We start from the raw sequence: 21,744 nt of genomic DNA, 5'->3' as shown, positions 1-21,744 counted from the left end.
TTATTCATTCCTTATTTTCATTCTGTTTATTTATTTAGTTAGTATTTATTTAAATTTTTTTCTAGTCCGAAATAATTAAGAACATTCTATTGCTTGAGCTTAAAATTTATTTAGACATTTTGAGGCTCTATGTATCAATTAAATGACATTGTAATGACTTGCCATAATTACAATGAGATATATCATAGTAGAACAGACAGAACATTTTAAATTAATTTAATGATCATTTCCAGAGCCTTAAAAAGGGTTTGGAAATTTATACAAAATCATTATAAAAGATATGTTGCAAAACAAAAGTAATAAATGCATCACTAACGGTTTAGTGCAAATATGCTTATTTTTGAAGTAAATAATAATTTCCTTTTTCTAATTAATTAGTATAAATATAAAAAATATTAAACATATAAACAAAAATACAGACTGATGAACCATAAAATATAATAAATAGGAAAATTTTATGTTTTGTAACATTTAATAAACTTACAGACATCTGATCATAATCATAAGTAGAAAAAGATCGCAATATTTTGTATATAATTTGTTTAATCTCTTGTTCTTTAGGTGGAAAGTATATGTTAAAATTTAGTGAAAGACTGGTGCTATATAACCAAAATTTTAAACTATTCCTTACTACGAAAATTGGAAATCCACACTTCTCTCCAGAAATCTGCACAACTACAACATTAGTAAATTTTGCTATCAAAGAAGAAGGTAATGACCACAAATGAATTCTCAAAAGATATAATATTGTATGAACTTGTTTAACATACCATTGTTAAACATCTCAAAGTTTTTTTGTCACATGACTCTGAACAAATACCATAGCAATGAGCTGATGCCATAATACACTTGTCACACATTAAAAACAAAACCTGATGTCTGATGTTCCTTACAAGCTATACTTAATCAAATATTTTTAAATTAATTATCTATAAAGTATCATCAGAAATACTCAGATCAGTAAAAATGAGTACTAATGACACATAAACATCTTCTATACATATATTATCTAGTTAAAAATTTGTTTATTTCCATACTAGAGTTAAATCTAACATTTAGATATAAACTGTATTGATTAGATCAATACTGAATTATTATGTAGTTGTTTACTTCTTCACCAGAAAAAATCTTCTAAAATAACCCATAACTCTTTTAATAAACTGAGAGCTATCTTGGAAGTACAATCATTTAGTAATTTCTTTTGGAGGTTGGTACTCATATAGAAGGTCGACCACTTTGTAAATGCTATTGTAATATACTACTGTCTTACCTCTATATAATTATTTTTGTACAAATATGCAAAATTGGATAATGATTAAGAATATCAATTTTTCTATTGATATAGATAATTGTGTAATATATTTTCTATTGTTATGTAATAATTATTACATAGCCAATACATTAAAACGTTACAGACGTTTCACCACAGAATCCAACAATGGTGACATTGATGTCTGGAAAAATTCAGATAGTTCATTTTCAGTTAATTCATATTTACAGTTCTAACCCAAATCACAAGTGATTAAAAATTAGAAAAATCTGCCAACCAGTGATTAATGGAATAGCAGCAAAAGGAGTATGACAAGAAGAGTGTTTTTGAAGCTTGTGGATTATTAAGACAGATTCTTTAATGTTGAACGATAATGTATAAAAGCAAGCCATGGTATCTGTATTTTTAAAGAAAAATAATTTTTATATTAAAAATACTTATTATCAAATTCTCATTACTTACAAAGTAGCCATTTTTTATACTGGTTTTTTTATCTTAGTTCTACGGTAAGTACTTTGATGGAGAGCAATGAGCCTTCTCTTTGGCAATGTGGGATCATATGATGACACATTATATATATCACATGCTTAATAACATCAAGGATGTTTAAAGCTACTGTAAAATCCTTTGAATCATTTTGTTAGTTGGGATGTGCTTGAAACTGTTCAAATAGTACTTGCTATTCAACATCTGAGAGTATTTAGACTAAAGATATTTTTTATACATGATTTCAAATTAGCCATTAAAAATGCTTTCTTGTATTTGTTTCTTCCATAACAACTAGAAAAAAGGTTGAGAAGGTGTAAATGCTACTTAAAATTTTATTTTTTTCAAAAGAAAAAATCAAATTTTTGTTAGGTAAAGCACATTTTGGACATTACTGGATAAAATTATTTTGTTAAGAAAGAGACTGAATGGAAAATAAACATCATGATCATTAATTCAGAACATCTGTTACTCTGGACAAATATTTAAAATTGATGAGATTATTTAGAACGCTGGCTGTATTCCACACAGACCTATTAAACCATGTTAACTAAAACACTTTGTTACCTGGTTTAATTCATATTTCTAACATGTGGTAATAATCTTTTTTCTTTTTCTAAAATTATATAAATGGCACTGTTCTTAGTGATCTAAACAACTATCATTTGTAGTTCATGGAATAGTCTTTGTTTTATTGTACATTTTATAACGAAGTTTCACTACGTAAATTATTATTGTGTCATTGAAAATCTTCAAGTTTTTATTTTTAGGATTGGAAGCTCAGTTGTTGGGGATTGTTGTGCGCAAAGAGAAACCTCAGCTGGAAGAACAAAAAGTATCATTAGTTTTAAATATAGCAGCTGGAAAAAGAACATTAATTAAACTTGAAGATGATATATTGAGGTGAGGTAAAAGGTGTTATAATCCTGTGTGCAAGTTGTTCTAAATATGAGGTTGTAGTAATTCATGTTTATAAAAAATATTCGTCTTTCAGCGATTCAGTTATAATATCTTTATTAAATAACTTAATTTCAAACTTACGAGTTAATACTTATAAAAATTTGCTGGACTTAAGTTAGGTGCAGCTTTTTTAAGAATTTAACAGTTTATTATAATATAGATATTATACTTATAATAATAGTAGTAATAATAACAGTATTAATAATAAATATGTATGAATTAAATAATCAAGAGATGTTTAGTTAGTCAGATCTTAATCCCAAAAAACCAATAATAATAAAATATGAATGTTATGTATATCTATAGAAATTAATAGAATGTGTAAAATTTTAAAATGATTATGAAAGAGCTTCCGCCAATCACTATAGTGACTAGATTGTAAATTGTAATGATTTAAACTCAAATTCTTAGGACCAAACAGTACAGTTAAGAAGTTTGGCTTGAAAATTCAGTCATCAGTAAATAAAATAACTATTATTACACTATTTTCACTATTTTGTAAATAAACAGAATGTTTCTAAAATGGTGGGCTGGCTGTACTTTTTCGAATTCTACTTATAAAACGAAATAAAAAATATCCTTAGGAGAAATAGCAATTTCTCCTTCATTCTCTCCCTGTCCACCATTTTGTTATTTTTATATAATTCATATCTCAAGTTTGGATGGAGGAATCACATTAATATTTGGTAAGCGTCTTGGTAATAAAGTTTTAAAATTAACAAAAAAATTTACCTTTGCAAGTTACAAAATGGTGGCCATGTTTATTTTTAAATCTGTTATATCTCCGTAAATTAAATTAGTTTTATAAAAATTTATGTTATTTGCTAAAATATTAAGTCTATTATTTGCAATAAAATGGCATTTAAGTTTTTAAAATCTGTTAACAAATAGCAGAGTTATGGCAGAAAATTGATGTAATTTTGTGTTTGTTTTCATGTCCTCCACTTTACGTTCAATTCGATTAAATATTAATTGTTTTTATTTCTTGTTAATTCTAGTATTGTAAATTAGTATCATATTAAGTAATAATTTTCTCACAATAAGATATAATATTAACAAAGCAATTGATATTAATTTTTCAGTTTTGAACAATTTTACACGATTATTATTGTTGATCATGTTAACAATGTAAAAATGAAGCTTCTTTCAACACGAATGGTGTTCAAAACTATTACAACCAGTGTATCTGGAGCGACAAGAATCCTCATGGTACCTTGCAAAGTAGCCATCAACAAAGATTTTCCCTGAACATATGGCCAGGTATTTTCCTATGGGCTATCTTTTGGGTCCTGTCATTCTAACAAATCCTTTGAATTGAGAAAATTATCTTGCTCATTTAACCAAAAATCTTCCATATTTTTTTGGAAGACCTACCTCTACAATTAAGAGGAAATATGTGATTTCAACACGATGGAGCTCCAGCATATTTCAGTCAGTTGGTATCAGATTTCCTGTATGAAACTCCATGAAAAATGGATAGGCCGCAGAGGACCAGTGCCCTGGCCTGCCTGATCATCTGACTTAAATCCTCTTGATTTATACCTGTGGGGGGCCATTTGAAACATATTATTGTTTGCTCAACTCAACATTGAAGATCTTCTACAAAGAATCCAAAATGAATTTCAAGAAATTAGGAATACTTCTGGAATTTTTGAACAGTTAAGACAATATCTCAGAAAAAGAATGGAGACGTGTAATTTCTAATGGTGGACACTTTGAACATCTCTTATAAATTTTAACGATTGTTAAGTGTTTAGGTACACTTAATATTCTATAATAATAAATGTAAGATTATCACAGGTAGTTTTATTTTTTTTAATTATTGGGTCTATTAGTGTGAAAAAATTATTACTTAATTTGAAATAAAAATAATTAAGGTTGTATTTATTATTTTTTTATTAGAATTTGCTTATTTGGTTTTGTTTTTATATTAGAATATTTTGTATAACTCAGAGAGACTTAAAGGTTTTGGTGAACAGACACAAAAATACATCAAATTTCTGCCGCAACTTAAATACTTGTTAATCGATTTTTAAAACCAAAATGTCATTTTGTTAAATATACAGGCGAATCAAAGAAACGGGAAATTTTGAAAGTTGTGTTGGTAGCCGTGGGCGATTGGTATCACTTGATAAATGGCGCCCAGCCTCCCTAACCTAACCTGCCATTTAGTTGTCATGAATCCTTGGAGTGGTGCGCAACGTGCATTTGCTATCAAAGCGTTTTACAAAAACAATGACAGTGTGGAGGGAGCGCGTAGAGAATTTTGCCGTCATTTTAATCTGGGACGGCACGACCGTGTTCCATCAGCACATGCAATTAAAACATGGACATCTAATTTTGAGGAAACTGGTTCGGCAATGAAAAAGAAACCTTCAGGCCGTGAGCGAACCGTTCGTACACCACAGAATGTTCAAGCTTTTCAAGATGCTGTCACACGAAGTTCACATCGGTCAATCCGTCGTCTCTCAGCATCTTTACAATTGCATAGTTCAAGTGTTTGAAGAATGTTAGTGAAGGACTTGCAATACCATCTATACAAGTTGCAGATCGTCCAGGAACTGAAACCGAACGATGCAGTTGTGCGAGCACAATTCTGTAATGTAATGCTTCAGAAGATAAATAAATGATAACGAAGAGTTTGTTCACGAACTGTGGATGTCAGACGAAGCGCATTTCCACCTCAGTGGATTTGTTAACAAGCAAAATTTCAGATACTGGGCACAAGAAAATCCTACGCAGCTACACCAGCGACCGTTGCACAGCCAGAAAGTGACCGTGTGGTGTGCTATGTCATCTTACGGTGTTATAGGTCCTTATTATTTTGAGGATGACAACGGTCTTGCGATTACAGTGACGTCGGCTCGTTACATAGCCATGCTTGAAACCTTTGTTGTGGAACAACAAAAGAGATTTCTACCGATTCTTAACACAGCCTGGTTTCAACAAGACGGAGCAACGTCACATACTGCACGAATATCGATGGCAGCTGTACGCCGATTGTTTGGACAACGTGTCATTTCACGAAATGGTGACATTAGATGGCTTCCCAGATCGCCTGATCTCTCAGCTTGCGATTACTTTTTGTGGGGTCACCTTAAAAGCAAAGTGTTACACAGTAGACCTGCTACAACGGAAGAACTGAAGGCAAAGATCCTAGAAGCAATTGCAGAAATTCCAGTTGAGATGTTACGTCAACCCATGAACAATTTTACGAAGAGACTTCATAAGTGTTTACGTAGAAGAGGAGCTCACCTGCAAGATGTCATCTTTAAAAAATAAACTAAAATGTATGTATCCTAAAATGGCAACATTTGTACAATTACATGAAATAAAATTCATTTTCTAAAAAAAATTTTTCATTAACGTTATTTAATTTTTAAAATTTCCCGTTTCTTTGAATCACCTGTATTAGGCTTAATATTTTAGCAAATAACATACATTTTTATAAAACTATAACAGATTGAAAAATAAACATGGCCGCCATTTTGTAATTTGCGAAGGTATTTAATTCCTGATTTTTTTGCTAATTTTAAAACTTTATTACCAAGACGCTTACCAAATAATAATGTGATTCCTCTATCCAAACTTGAGATATAAATTTTTATATAAAAATAACAAAATGGCAGACAGGGTGAGAAAGAAGGAGAAATTGTCATTATTTAAGCTTTAAGAATATATTTTTTTAAAGTTATATAAACTGTTAAATAAAAAGCTATACAGAGCGTTTCATAATGTTCTTAGGAATTACAAAAATTCAGTACAAAAAAAATATTTCACTTACCTAAATGAAAGTTGTACGAGGTGATGCAGGGACTCAAACAGTTTTTTAAAATCTATAAATGTTCAATATGTGCTCCTCTGGTGACACGGCACACATAAACACGAAAGTCTAGCTCTTGCTAAACTCGTTCTAACATGTAATTTTCGATAGAGTTGATTGCATTGATTATGCGATCCTTTAGCTCAGCGATATCGTGCGGCTTGGTGGGATAAACACCTTATCTTTCACGTAACCCCAGAGAAAGAAATTACATGACGTGAGGTCTGGTGATCTTGGTGGCCACAGCATAATGTGTTGGTCTTCTTCAGACGCACGTCCTATCCAGCGCCGAGGTAATGTTAAGGTACTGTCAAACCTCGTTATGAAAATGGGCAGGACAACCATCTTGCTGAAAAATGAAATCGTTCAGTAGCTGAGGCATACACTGCCTCATGAGAGATCACACAAAAAAAAGTTTACTTTCGGAGAATCCCGAATGTGTTCCACATAAACGTGTGGGTTTTCAGTTCCCCAAACTCACACGTTATGACGGTTTACTTTGCCGCTAATATGGAAAGTAGCTTCATCGCTGAAAATTATCTTGTTGAAAAATCTTCATCTAACATCTTTTCCTGTAACTGTAAACAAAAATCGAGCCAACGTGTTTTATTTCCATCAGAAAGACGCTGGATTAATTGAAGATGATAAGGTTTGCATAATAAACGTTTACGAAGAACCGCCCACACTGTTGTTTTCGGAATTCCTAATTCTCTACCTGCAACTGCAGTCAATTTTGACGGGCTGCGAATGAAACTTGCACGCACACGTTCAACATTGACCTCTGAGGTTGATGGACGACCAGTTGATTTTTGCTTGCACAAGCAACCAGTTTCACTGAATTGTTTATACCATGCACGAATTGAATTGTCACTTGGTGGCCCCTTATGAAATTTCAACCGAAACGCACGTTGCACATAAATTACTGACTTTGACGAGTGAAATTCTAACACAAAACGACTTCTCACTTTCCGTGGCAGCCCTTTTCACTACTGTCGACACCTAGCGAGCAAATGGTTTACTAACTGCCTAGTATATGTGGAAAAACCTATTTGAAGTACTCTTTCGTACAGTACTTGTTTTATTCTTATGAGTGAAATAGTATTTTGTTAATGAATTTTCGAAACTCTGAAGAACATTATGAAACGCCCTGTATTAATACATGTATTTTAAATAGTTTATAAATTTCTTTTATCAGCTCTATTAGAAAAAAGAATTGTGTATTTTTTATCATATACAAGAGTGTACATTACTCACATTAAAATTATAGTTACACTCGCAATCTGAGCTTATCTACATCATTTTCACACTTTCATACAATCTTTTAAATATATTTTGTAGATAGTTGTTTTTATGAGGTTTTGTACAAAAAAAAAATTGAATACAACAGTAACTGTAATCAGAGAGTAACAATAAAAAATTACCTATATGCAGTATTTTACCAATAAATTATGAACAATTTAATAATGCCACCAAAATTAAATAAATGATTACAGAAAACCAAAAAATTAGAAATGTAATTAATGATATTTAATAATTATATGCCTTATGGACTGGGAGTGTACTGTAGTTAACAAACCATGTCTATAGATTGTGAATAAGATAAAGACTATTATTTATATATTATCTCTACATATTCATATCTGAATATGTAGTTGTGTATAGGCAATGTCAATATCTGAGACGTGAAGGTCTGTTGTTATTATTTCATTAATAAAATTAACCGGATGCTTTCTTAACATTATTCTTATTATGAAGATAATTTGTAACTTATAAAAGAACAATGCAAATTTACTTAAACAGTTTCACTTCAAATTATGTGTGCAAAAATTCTACTCATGAAGGTGAAAAGCTTATACCAACCAACAGTATGGGTTTATTTTTCAATTGATTTTTTCATAGTTTCAAAGCACAGCTGATTTTATTGTTAAGAATAACAATAAAAAATAAAAACAGACTTCAAAAAATAATAGTACTAAAAAGTTGCAAATAATTATATTTTTATTTATTAACTAAAGTAAATGTATCTACAAATAACCATTTTTGAAGTCTGTGCCAGCCAACACAAATTAAACATCCAACTCACTTGACTGCTAGGCGGCTAAACGGGATTACCACATATAAAATGGGATCTCAAAGAGCATATAAGAGACAGGGTCTCATGATCATATATCATCTTGAGTTCGCTAAGGCAAATATATACTTGGTGATAATTTACCTAAGCTTCTATAAAGTATGCTTATATCGTATTTTTAGATGTTGCATTTTATTGTTTTATTATATTTTTGTAGGTTTCATTTTATTGTGGTAAAACTTTTATTACCAATTTTGCATTGTTTGAAGTAGGATTTGAATTATATAGATCATAGATTTTTTTTTTAACTTCTGTTGGTTGGAACTGACTTCAAAAATAGTTATTTGTTGTAAATACTTTACTTTAGTTAATAAATAAAAATATTTTTTTTTTTTTTTATTATTGTTTTTTGAAGTCGGTTTTTATTTTTATTTTTTTTAAATTGAATGATTGTTTAATGAAGAAAAATAGAGAAAGAAATGCCATGAATATCTCTACAGAGACTAAACAACAATAATATAGAATGTTAATATCCTAGTCATAGGGAAGAGAACAACATGGTACTGGTTCGAGCGGTCAGCAGCTAAGGGTGTTGAACCATTCGGTTTTTTGGTATTTTTCCTAACATCGTCGGATTTGGTTAAAATTTATATGAAACCATTCCGAAAGTATATTCTTTTCAATTAAAAAAACATTTATCAAAATCAGTTTACCAATATTAGAGATATTGAGTAACACACATTGATAAGTAACAGTTTTTGATAAGTTTAACAGTTTTGTTAAGTAACCTCCTCCTTTTTTGAAGTAGTTATCAATAGCAATAAATAATTTTTTAAAAAGTAAAAATGCTACTTTTATTTATTTAAAGTCATAAAGAAAATACAAATTAAGAAAAATACATAAACTAGATGAATAGCTTTGGCCATCTTATAAAAAACAATGTTTAACAACTGATCATCCAGTGGGCTTTTAAACATGGCATAAAGTTGATACATTAATAATTTAATCATCTTTTTCATCAAAAGCTGATTTTATTTTTGGATCCTCTGCTATATCTTTCCTATAAAATTATTTTCTAATTGTGTAGATATTTTTTACTGCTTGTAACCATTCACAAAAAAAAAGTAAAGTACAAAATTGTATCAGAAATTGTTATCCATCTAATTTTTAGTTAATTTTTTAAATGTATAAAAACCTTCTTACCACAAGTAGTTGCTGTATACTAAATAGCATTACAGTTTTAATATTTATATTTTTAAATAATGTAAAACATTTTATAAAATCTCTTTATAAAAGACCTCATAAGTAATTTAAATTGAAGTATATTGTTGTAATTAAAATAAGTTTTGTTTACAGAGAAATAAAAAAAATACTATTCTACAAGGCGAGGTGCATATTCAGAGAGTTTACGAACTACTATTGTGTACAGTCAAGTTACAGTGATACCAGTAAAATAATTTGAATGGTAGACTGTGAATACTGGCGTTCTTTGGTAGTTGAGTTTCAATTAACCAAACATCTTAGGAGTGGTAACATCTTATCTGTGTACAGATGTGTCATGGCTTCTCTGCAGAGTACTGGTTGACATCATGTCACTGTGCTGTTGTTATTCTATAACCTGCTATACATAAATTGAATAAATAAATAAGATTGCAACTTCTGCCGTGAAATTAGATTGCTGATTTAAACATTATTGTCTGTGTGTACAGACACAGACCCCATATTATGATAATATTCCATAACATTATATTTTGTTAGGCTTTATTTATATTGATTTCTGTTAATGAATTAATTGATGCCATTTTAATTTCATTGTTTAATAATAAAATCTCATTGTTTCATGTTTAATAATAAAAATCACTTTTTCTTTTGCTTAAATACAGCTATTTTTGTATAAATAATTATTTCATCTTTTATTTTGTAATAAGAGCAATTGTTTCCTTTAGTCAATGTACTTTAAAACACAAACATGATGAAAATATATCATACTAAAAAAAAAAGTATATACAAGTAAATAAAGTATAAATTTCTTATTAATTGCTTTGATTTCAGTAATAATATTATGATGAACAGACACATAAGTCACAGAATTAGGGGTTAAAAGTTTAAAATAGGTGTGTAGTTATAAACATTATGTAATTTGTAGACATGTTATTACTAATAAAATCAAATATTCTTTGTTCTTTGCATTTAAAATTGCAACAGTTGTTACTTAAAAGTAGTTGTGTTAAGATGTCAAATGAATGTGGAAAACCTCTTTGCAGTTAAGCATGTCATCTCGCATTTAATGTTATTAAATTTATAGATAAAGAAAAAATTGATTATTGATGCTTCTTGTGAAAGCAATGAAACATACTTGTAGAATGCTAAACTTAAGCTAATCTACAGTGATTGACATCAGGAAAATTGGATATGAAATAGAGGCCAGTGATATTCAAATCCTAACACCAAAGAAAAAATAAATATACTCATGATAAATATGAAATAGATGATTTCAACAGGTGTGTTTTTAAAAGAGAATTTCTTAAATATTTTGAATTCTCTAAGGAAATAACTACTATAAAAAAATTACACAATTTTTGTCATCAAGAACTGAATTTTACCACTAGTAGGGAAACACTAAGGAAAATTTTAAAATCTGTGGGTTTTCAATTCAGGAAGTGTAAAAACAATTAGACTGATTTTGTGTGAATGAGATGATGTAATCACAAAACATGCATTTTTTCTTAAGTATCTAGAAAAAATGCTACTTCGAGCAAAAGAGACTGGTTGTGTACTTAGATGAAACGAGGGTGCACACACATTATACAGTAAAAAAGTGCTGCCAAAGTGACGATGTACCAGGTGTTTTTGTAGTGCCAGTGACCATTTGATTGAGGCTCTTATAGGTGGGGACATGGGATTCATAAAAGGTGCTTTTTAATATACAATTTCAAAAGTAAAACAGAAGATTATCATAAAGATACAAACAATGAAAATTTTTAGAAGTATATTGAAAAGTAAGTTATCCCAGGACTACAGACAAATTGTACGTTAGCCATAGATAACGCACCTTGCCATAATAAAAAAAAATAATAAACCTCCATCATCCAATTCATTGAAAAAAGATATTCAAGAATGGCTTCAAAAAAATGATCCAGATCTAACAAAAAAAGAACTTTTAGAAATTGTCAAACTACACCACCCAGAACCACAATATGAATTACATGAAATATGAAGTAACAAGTAACAAGTGAAACTGAGTCAAGCTCAGAAATCAAGGGTTATTGGCCTATCACAGAAAATAGTTCTACAGAAACTGTGGACTGGTTAAGGACTGTATTAAGGTGTTATTGATCATTTAATTATTTAGTATATTATTATAAAAATATTAATTTATTTTTTATTCTGCAGCTATATCCAACTTGCTATTCTGTTGCCTATATGTCCAAATTATTACTACCAGCTTTGAATATAATGCTGTGAGCTGTGATACTGTTTTAGTGAAAAAATTTACTTAAATATTGTAATTAATTGCAGGTTAAATTTATTTAATTTATGAATAAAGTAATGTAAATTAATATTTTTAATTCTGTTATTACTATAATCAGAAAACATATAGGTTCTAAAAAGTACAGTAACTTATTTACCTATTTTAAATAGGCATTTGTTTTTAGAACATTTGACAAGCACGATACTTTGTTCAGTAGGACTAAACCCAGACAGTACTGTTGTGTTATATCTCCATTTCTGTCTACTGCCAAAAAAAAAAACAGTGCTGCGGTCCTCCATGAATATGAACTTCGCCTTGTCAACTTGTAAATAAAAAGTTGGGTTCAATCCTATATGTAAATTAGTTTATTCAACATAAAATTTTAATGACAGTACACTAATCTGATACTGTGATTAATATTATTAAATAAATTTACTTGATGATTTACATAATGAAACAGTTTTATTTAAGCAGACTTAAAACAAATATGATATTCAGAGTAATTTTATTTTATTGCATTTTAGGTTACTAAATGAAAGCAAAGGATCATTGCTTGATAATGTTGAATTACTTACAACTTTGCAGACATCTAATGAAACATCAATTGCTGTTAATGAACAACTACGTAATAATCTTGTTGTTGAAGTAGAAATTGACTCTGCTAGAGAGGTATGGCACAACACACATGTTCACTGTATTAGAAAAGCTTTTTGAAAAAAATAGTTTAGTTCATGGATTCATGGATAACTTAAAAAGTTATTTTGGAGTATTACTATATCTCTTTTAGTACATTCAAAATTTTATTTGTTTCATTTAGAACAAGTCTGGTTTAGTTCCCTTATGTATTTCTTTCATGTTCTAAGTATATCTATGATTAGCCTTTTCATAAAATTTTGTCTATTGACAATTTCTTAATACGAACCTATACTCTTCCTCCACTTTTCCTGTAAAGTTCATACAATGTACAGTTCATACTGTATACATATTTTACTGAAATTAATCTGTTTAAGATTCATATTATTCCTCTGTACTGTTAAATTATATGTAAATTCTATTAAATAAACCTCCTTTTACAGAATATTGAGAAAAGACATATTTTAACTTAATTTTTCATGAAAGTACTTATTTGGAATCCCACATCCTCAGTCATGATTGAAATAATTCCGTAATTGCATAATAAAATTTTAAAATACTAATATAATGAAATTTCATACTAATTTACATGAGTGAAAATCTGTTGCAGATTTTTTAAGATCGTCTCCCAAAAACACTGTCTGATTATTTATCAAATTGAAATTTTTTTTGTATTTATAAATGTATAATTTTTCTAATATATTTAATTTTATACCACATTTATTCATTTCTAATATTTCTAAATTTGTGTTAATATCAGAAATAGAATGTTGATTGTTTGTCAGATGATCTGCCGTATTAGATAAATCTAATCTATTATGTTTTTAATTTCTATAATGTATAAGAAAATAACATTCTACGAGTCGGAGCGTGGAATGTTAGAAGCTTAAAAAAGGTTGGTAGGCTAGAAAATTTAAAAAGGGAAATGGATAGAATAAATGTGGATGTAATAGGAATTAGTGAGGTTCGGTGGGAAGAGGAAGGTGACTTTTGGTCAGGTGATTTTAGAGTAATTAACTCAGCATCAAATAATGGGCAGGCAGGAGTAGGTTTTGTGATGAACAAGAAGATAGGGAGGAGAGTGGACTATTTCAAGACGCATAGCGATAGAATCATTGTAATAAGGATAAAATCAAAACCTAAACCGAAAACGATTGTTAACGTCTATATGCCTACAAGCGCCCATGATGATGATGAGGTAGAGTGTGTATACGAAGAGATTGATGAAGCAATTAAATACGTAAAAGGAGATGAAAATTTAATAATAGTTGGAGATTGGAATGCAAGCATTGGAAAAGGCAAAGAAGGAAATATAGTGGGTGAATACGGGCTGGGCAAAAGGAATGAAAGAGGGGACCGACTTATAGAGTTTTGCACGAAGTATAATTTAGTAATTGCCAACAACAAATTTAAAAATCATAATAGAAGAATATACACTTGGAAAAAGCCATGCAATACTGCAAGGTATCAGATAGATTATATCATGGTTAAGCAAAGATTTAGAAATCAACTCGTTGACTGCAAAACTTACCCTGGAGCAGACATTGATAGCGACCATAATTTGGTGATAATTAAATGTAGATTGGGGTTTAAAAAGCTGAAGAAAAGGTGTCAGATGAATCGCTGGAATTTAGAGAAGCTTGAGGAAGAGGAGGTAAAGAAGATTTTTGAGGAGGACATCGCAAGAGGTCTGAGTAAAAATGATAAGGTAGAAAATGTAGAAGAAGAATGGGAGAATGTTAAAAAGGAAATTCTTAAATCAGCAGAAGCAAACTTAGGCGTATAAAGAGAACTGGTAGAAAACCTTGGGTTTCAGACGATATATTGCAGCTGATGGATGAACATAGAAAATATAAGAATGCTAGTGATGAAGAAAGTAAAAGGAACTATCGGCAATTAAGAAATGCTATAAACAGGAAGTGCAAACTGGCAAAAGAAGAGTGGATTAAAGAAAAATGTTCAGAAGTGGAAAGAGAAATGAACATTGGTAAAATAGATGGAGCATACAGGAAAGTTAAGGAAAATTTTGAGGTACATAAATTAAAATCTAATAATGTGTTAAACAAAGATGGCATACCAATATATAATATGAAAGGTAAAGTCGATAGATGGGTGGAATATATTGAAGAGTTATACGGAGGAAATGAATTAGAAAATGGTGTTATAGAGGAAGAAGAGGAAGTTGTGGAGGATGAAATGGGAGAAACAATACTGAGATCTGAATTTAAGAGAGCATTAAAAGATTTAAATGGCAGAAAGGCTCCTGGAATAGACAGAATACCTGTAGAATTACTGCGCAGTGCAGGTAAGGAAGCGATTGATAGATTATATAAACTGGTGTGTAATATTTATGAAAAAGGGGGAATTTCCGTTAGACTTCAAAAAAAGTGTTATAGTCATGATACCAAAGAAAGCAGGGGCAGATAAATATGAAGAATAGAGAACAATTAGTTTAACTAGTCATGCATCAAAAATCTTAACTAGAATTCTATACAGAAGAATTGAGAGGAGAGTGGAAGAAGTGTTAGGAGAAGAACAGTTTGGTTTCAGGAAAAGTATAGGGACAAGGGAAGCAATTTTAGGCCTCAGATTAATAGTAGAAGGAAGATTAAAGAAAAACAAACCAACATACTTGGCGTTTATAGACCTAGAAAAGGCATTTGATAACGTAGACTGGAATAAAATGTTCAGCATTTTAAAAAAAATTAGGGTTCAAATACAAAGATAGAAGAACAATTGCTAACATGTACAGGAACCAAACAGCAACAGTAACAATTGAAGAACATAAGAAAGAAGCCGTAATAAGAAAGGGAGTCCAACAAGGATGTCCCCTATCTCCGTTACTTTTTAATCTTTACATGGAACTAGCAGTTAATGATGTTAAAGAACAATTTAGATTCGGAGTAACAGTACAAGGTGAAAAGATAAGGATGCTACGATTTGCTGATGATGTAGTAATTCTAGCCGAAAGTAAAAAGGATTTAGAAGAAACAATGAACGGCATAGAAGAAGTCCTACAAGAACTATCGCAAGAACTATCACATGAAAATAAACAAGAACAAAACAAAAGTAATGAAATGTAGTAGAAATAACAAAGATGGACTACTGAATGTGAAAATAGGAGGTGAAAAGATTATGTAGGTAGAAGAATTTTGTTATTTGGGAAGTAGAATTACTAAAGATGGACGAAGCAGGAGCGATATAAAATGCCGAATAGCACAAGCTAAACGAGCCTTCAGTAAGAAATATAATTTGTTTACATCAAAAATGAATTTAAATGTCAGGAAAAGATTTTTGAAAGTGTATGTTTGGAGTGTCGCTTTATATGGAAGTGAAACTTGGACAATCGGAGTATCTGAGAAGAAAAGATTAGAAGCTTTTGAAATGTGGTGCTATAGGAGAATGTTAAAAATCAGATGGGTGGATAAAGTGACAAATGAAGAGGTATTGCGGCAAATAGATGAAGAAAGAAGCATTTGGAAAAATATAGTTAAAAGAAGAGACAGACTTATAGGCCACATACTAAGGCATCCTGGGGCTTTAAGGCTTTAATATTGGAAGGACAAGTAGAAGGGAAAAATTGTGTAGGCAGGCCACGTTTGGAATATGTAAAACAAATTGTTAGGGATGTAGGATGTAGAGGGTATACTGAAATGAAACGACTAGCACTAGATAGCGAATCTTGGAGAGCTGCATCAAACCAGTCAAATGACTGAAGACAAAAAAAAAAAAATAAGAAATCTATTTTTAAAGGTTCTATTTGTATTTCCTATATAAATATCATCACAATCATTACATTTAATTTTATAAATTTCACACAGACGTTTATTTTATTATTATTATTATTATTACCATTATTAATTCTGTTTTTTACATTTTATTATTTACTAAATAGGTGTGTATGCTGGTTTATACTTTTTTATTGTAAGTTTTAGTAATGTTTTCAGTGATATTATTAGTATATAAATATTTTATGTATATTTTTTCACTCTTTTGTCCCTTATGTATCGGTAGTAAGGTGTCTACTACTTGTGTTTTGATAGTTATTAGTTATAAATATTTGGTTGTCCTTGTTTATTTTGATACTGACATCTAAACAATTTAACATTCTACTATTAATTTCAAATTGGAATCTAAAATTTTTTATAAGAATTTAATATCTTTAATATTATTAGATGTTCATTGTTTATTACAGTTCATATTAAAACTTACATCTATGAGTACTTACATATACTAATTTATTATCAAAATCCTATAAATATACAGAATGTTCAAGGGTGTTGATATAATAAATATAGTAAGTAATCTATTTATTAAGATACAGGAACAGGTTTTATGAATACAGAAATCAAAGACATTCAATATGTGCACCATTGATTATTTGTAAAATATGCAACTACTGGTAATCAATTTCATGTTATGTTCATTATAACATATCCACATCTGAGTTTGAAAGCATTAACAATTCTCTCTTAAGGTCATCAATATTCACTACACGAGGTTTGTATACATTATCCTTGATGAAACCCCATAGGAAAATATCACATGCAGTTATATCCGATGCTTGATGTGGCTAAGCAATCGGTCCATCACGTCCAACCTAGCAATTTGAAAACATGTTGTTGAGGGATTCACGCATTAATAAACCCCAATGTGGTGGTGCTTCATCTTGATGAAGTATGATTTCGGGTTGTAACGTACATTAATTTTTGGGCTATCTCTAATACGATCAAGTATAACATGTGGATTTTCTGAGCCCCATATTCAAACATTCTGACAGTTCACTCTACTAGACACATGAAATTTAGCCTCATCTGATCATCAATTTTAATTGTTTCAATCTTCCTACAGCAAATTCCTTTTTAGCAGTATGATCTTGTGGTGTAATCATCTGCTGCAATGTAATTGGTGTAATCATTTGTAATTTATAAGTCGCAATAATTTTTCTTCAAAACAATGTGAATAGTAGATCATGGAAGATTTAACTCGCATGCTGCACGCCAAGTTGATTTCCTAGGGCTGCAAACAAAAGACTGACAAATAAACTTCATTTCTTCATCTGATGTTCTAGGCCTGCCTACACCCTTCTTATGTTCAAGAGTGCAAGTTTCTTTAAATTTATCATACCATGAATGAATTTGTGTTCTAGAGGGTGTCTCTAAGTTATACAGAGTTCTAAAATTTTGTCAAACTTGTATGTCTGATTTTGTTTAAATAAACCATTCTACACTTTGTGCTTTCATCTGTGGATTCATGGTGACTGATGTATGCAGTTAACATATGTAATCGCAGTACTGTCTAGAATTTGCCAAGGGAAATTTTGAGTTAAAGAGAACCCAGCCATTTATTAATAGGGCTATTACTTTTTTTTCTAATAAGACATCAAAGTTGTTCAGATAAATCTCAGACAATCCATATTTCTAAAATAATTGTTGATAGTGGAAATCCCACAGATAAGATTTTTTTTTTTTTTTTTTTATAATATTTGTTATTAAATTAAAAATAGTTTTTTTTGTCATATATTTCTTATAATAGTGATGATACCTTTAATAAATTTTAGATCTTCTTGATTATTTTTTAATCTATTTTTTATTATTTTTGTGGTGTATGTATGGTAAGAATGATATTGCAACAAGACCATCATAGCGGACCTAAATAATGGGTTCCTACCAATCTCTAGAAAGTAGTAGAAAATATAATAATGGGAGAAATCCAGAAAGGGCCTAAAAGAAACCCTTTTACACCCTTGGTAACAGGTCCATTTAACAATCGTCTTTTGCAATGTTGCCAACTGACACACAAAACAGATGTTCGTTCCGTGAGAAGTTACCGTACCAAGGTTAGGAATGCATGGGAATGAAAGGACTCAGTCGATCGTTCTTATGCTTTGAATTGGGTCCGGTCTGGCAGGTAAAGAGGATAGGAGTATAAATACTCTGGGGAAGACCAGTTAAAAATCAATTGTGCGAAATCAGATCCATGAGGAGAGTGTGCGAGGAGGTCGGTGAAGGAGAGAATTTTGCCTGCAGGTTTGATGCAACTGCGGTGATGACACTAGTAATCCTGGTACACGAAAAAAAGAAAGGGTTCAGTGAGTTACTGTAAGACTATAAGTGAAAGAGATAATGTACTAAATCTCATTCATAAACTGTTAAAAAAATGACTAATTTCACTTATGAACAGCAAAGTTATTTGCAGTGAAATAATTTTATACTTGTATTTTCTATTGTTGTTAATACAAGACTAATAGTTAAAAGTGTTAAAACTAGCAGTCATGCTATGTCTTTTGTCAGTGGTACTGAATTCTGGTTTTTATTATTTATCTACCTGTGAATAAATCCTGTAATATCTGTATGTAATTTCTGTTTATTATTATTACTGACATTTATGATTATTTTTTTTGTAATGACATTTAATGTTATTATTGTTTACTGTCGCAATTATTGTCATTATTCTAATAGTTATTGTGGGATGTTTTTTTATTGTCTGTTGTTATTATCATTATTACTATTATTCTGATTACTATTGTGTGAGTGTGATTACTATATTTTTTTATAATTTGTTTTATGATTGTCATACTATTAATATTACTATTTTCATTATTATTGATTTGTCTGGTTTTACTTTGTTTTTAAATCAATAAATTGTAATTATATAAACATTCTCAATTGTAAATCTCTCAATATCCTGATCGAGCCGCGAACACACAACAATATGTAAGAATATGGTATATGTGTGGTAAATATTATTTACGTTCTGATAACATTAAACATCTATTCTGATAAACATTTTATATATGATATTATCACAAATTAAGAAGTATTAGAAATTAATAAAAATGACATGAAATTAAAAGTATATAAGAAAAATATTACATATATTAAAACAAACAAAATTTCAATTTGATAAACCATCAGACAGTATTTGAAGGAGACTGTCTTATAAAAACTGCAACAGATAGCAGCGCTTGTGTAAATTAATAAGCAATTTTCATTATTTTATATTTTTATTATGCAATAACAGAATTATTTCAATCGTGACTGAGGATGCAGGATCCCATGAAAATACTTACATAAAAGATATGATATGATATGTCTTATTCCAATATTCTGTAGTTGGTTTATGTTAATAGGAATAATATAATTATATAATTCATAATTATATAATATTATATTTTTGATTACTTAATATATAATGAATAATTATTTAAAACATATTTTCCAAAAGTTGTTTCCTGTTAATATTCAGAATGTATTACGAAGTTCTCATGGGACTTTCATTACCTGTTTTAGTTGTAAAACTATAAACAGATGAACATACTTTGCGAGTCACAGCTAGTGAAGATTTCGCTCGGATTTCAGCTACCCTGGTGAAATGAGATCCTATTGAAATTTTTAGGATGTTAACTAAGGGGCAAAAATTAGTGATTTCTTATGGTTTTTTACCCGAAATATCAAATAAAATAGGTTCCAGAACCGTATCTGCAGTAGTTTTTACCAACTTTTTTGTTATTTTTCTAAATTTTCTTTATTTTATTCAATTTATACTACACAATTTTGTTCAGAATTAAATTCATTACAAGTTTTTTAAAGATTTTTGTTGTTTATTACCAATTTAATAAAGTCATTGTACATCAGACAGAAAACAGGGTGTTTTACTGCAGTTTATTGGTTTTCACCCAAGATTTATGAAAAACTACTGCAATATGGTTCTGAGACCTAATTTATTCAATTTTCAGGTAAAAGACCTTAAAGAAATCACTAATTTTTCTACTTAATTAGCGTCCTAAAAGTTTCATTACGACTTCATTTCTCCTGGGTAACACAAAAACGTTTTGTCTGAAAATACACTTTTTTAGGTTTGCAATAAAATAACTTTGTTAATTTACCAATAAGCAAATACAAATTTCTAGTTAATTTTGTACAGATTTTAATTCTGAGAAATCTGATGTAAATACCATTATTAAAATTAAATACAAATTTGAGAATTTCAACTTTAATTAGAAATTAAACATACAAACTGTATCTGAAATTGATAAGATTGTAAACAAAACAATTTTTATCAATGTTTGAACAACATTATGTAAATGAAAACAAATAGAAAACTTTTAACAGAAAAATGTGATTAAAAATAATTAAAAAAATAAAATCACATACTTTATGTGGATATAGTAGGAATTAGTGAGGTTCACGTTTGGAATATGTAAAACAAATTGTTAGGGATGTAGGATGTAGAGGGTATACTGAAATGAAACTACTAGCACTAGATAGGGAATCTTGGAGAGCTGCATCAAATGACTGAAGACAAAAAAAAAATACTTTTTAAATATCAAAATGGTTACTTGATAAAGCTGCAAACCATTTCTTCAAAACAGTTGCTCAATGTGGCCGCAATTCTGTTTCAATGCATAGTTCAGCTTGGCGAATCCATTCTAACTGGGCACACCTAATAGCATCATTATTATTCCTATAGCATCGCACCTTCTATTATACGCTATTTCAATTTTTCTTGTGTGTACATCGCCTGTATATATAAACTACTCTACAATCTCTCCGGAAATGATTCTATAGCTACAAATAAGAAAAAAAATTTGAATAAACATAGATCCAAAACATTTTGTTAGCAAGTTATGGCTAACGAAACATTTCACACAGATTTCTGATTCACCTATATGCAACCATATTGAATTTCACAGGGAATAAATTATGACGCAAATTTGGTGGTCCTAAAAATTTTTGTGACCTGAAAAATTGAAATAAATACATCTTAAAACCAATCGTATCTCTTGTAGTTAAGAAAATAATTGTAAAACTATAAAAATTGAAGTTGAAAAACAGTTGTTTAGGTTTAACGTAATTTTTTTTTTTAAACTGGTAATTACCTAATTGTAAAATAAAAATTATTTAGATAATATTTTTTTTTTATTAATGATAGAAATACAATAAATTTTTGAAAAATTATTATTTCAAAGTTAGCAATAAAATAAGTTTTATGCGTTTATTACCATTTATCAAAGTTATTGACATTAA

The 21,744-nt window shown here is 29.6% G+C and overlaps 1 protein-coding gene across 1 annotated transcript in view; it reads left to right on the top strand.

The window, feature by feature from the left end:
• The window catches only part of kl-2 (dynein heavy chain 2, axonemal kl-2), a 408,181-nt gene that overhangs the window by 298,887 nt on the left and 87,550 nt on the right, over positions 1 to 21,744 (top strand). Inside the window, exons 66-68 of the mRNA XM_075354141.1 lie at positions 562 to 711; positions 2,527 to 2,659; positions 12,607 to 12,751. Of these exons, the coding sequence (XP_075210256.1) occupies positions 562 to 711; positions 2,527 to 2,659; positions 12,607 to 12,751 (428 nt within the window). The remainder of the gene's footprint in view (positions 1 to 561; positions 712 to 2,526; positions 2,660 to 12,606; positions 12,752 to 21,744) is intronic.

This window comes from Lycorma delicatula, chromosome 1 (genome assembly GCF_047948215.1).
Source record: "Lycorma delicatula isolate Av1 chromosome 1, ASM4794821v1, whole genome shotgun sequence".
Classification (NCBI taxonomy): domain Eukaryota; kingdom Metazoa; phylum Arthropoda; class Insecta; order Hemiptera; family Fulgoridae; genus Lycorma; species Lycorma delicatula.
This window is presented reverse-complemented; position numbering and strand designations above follow the sequence as displayed.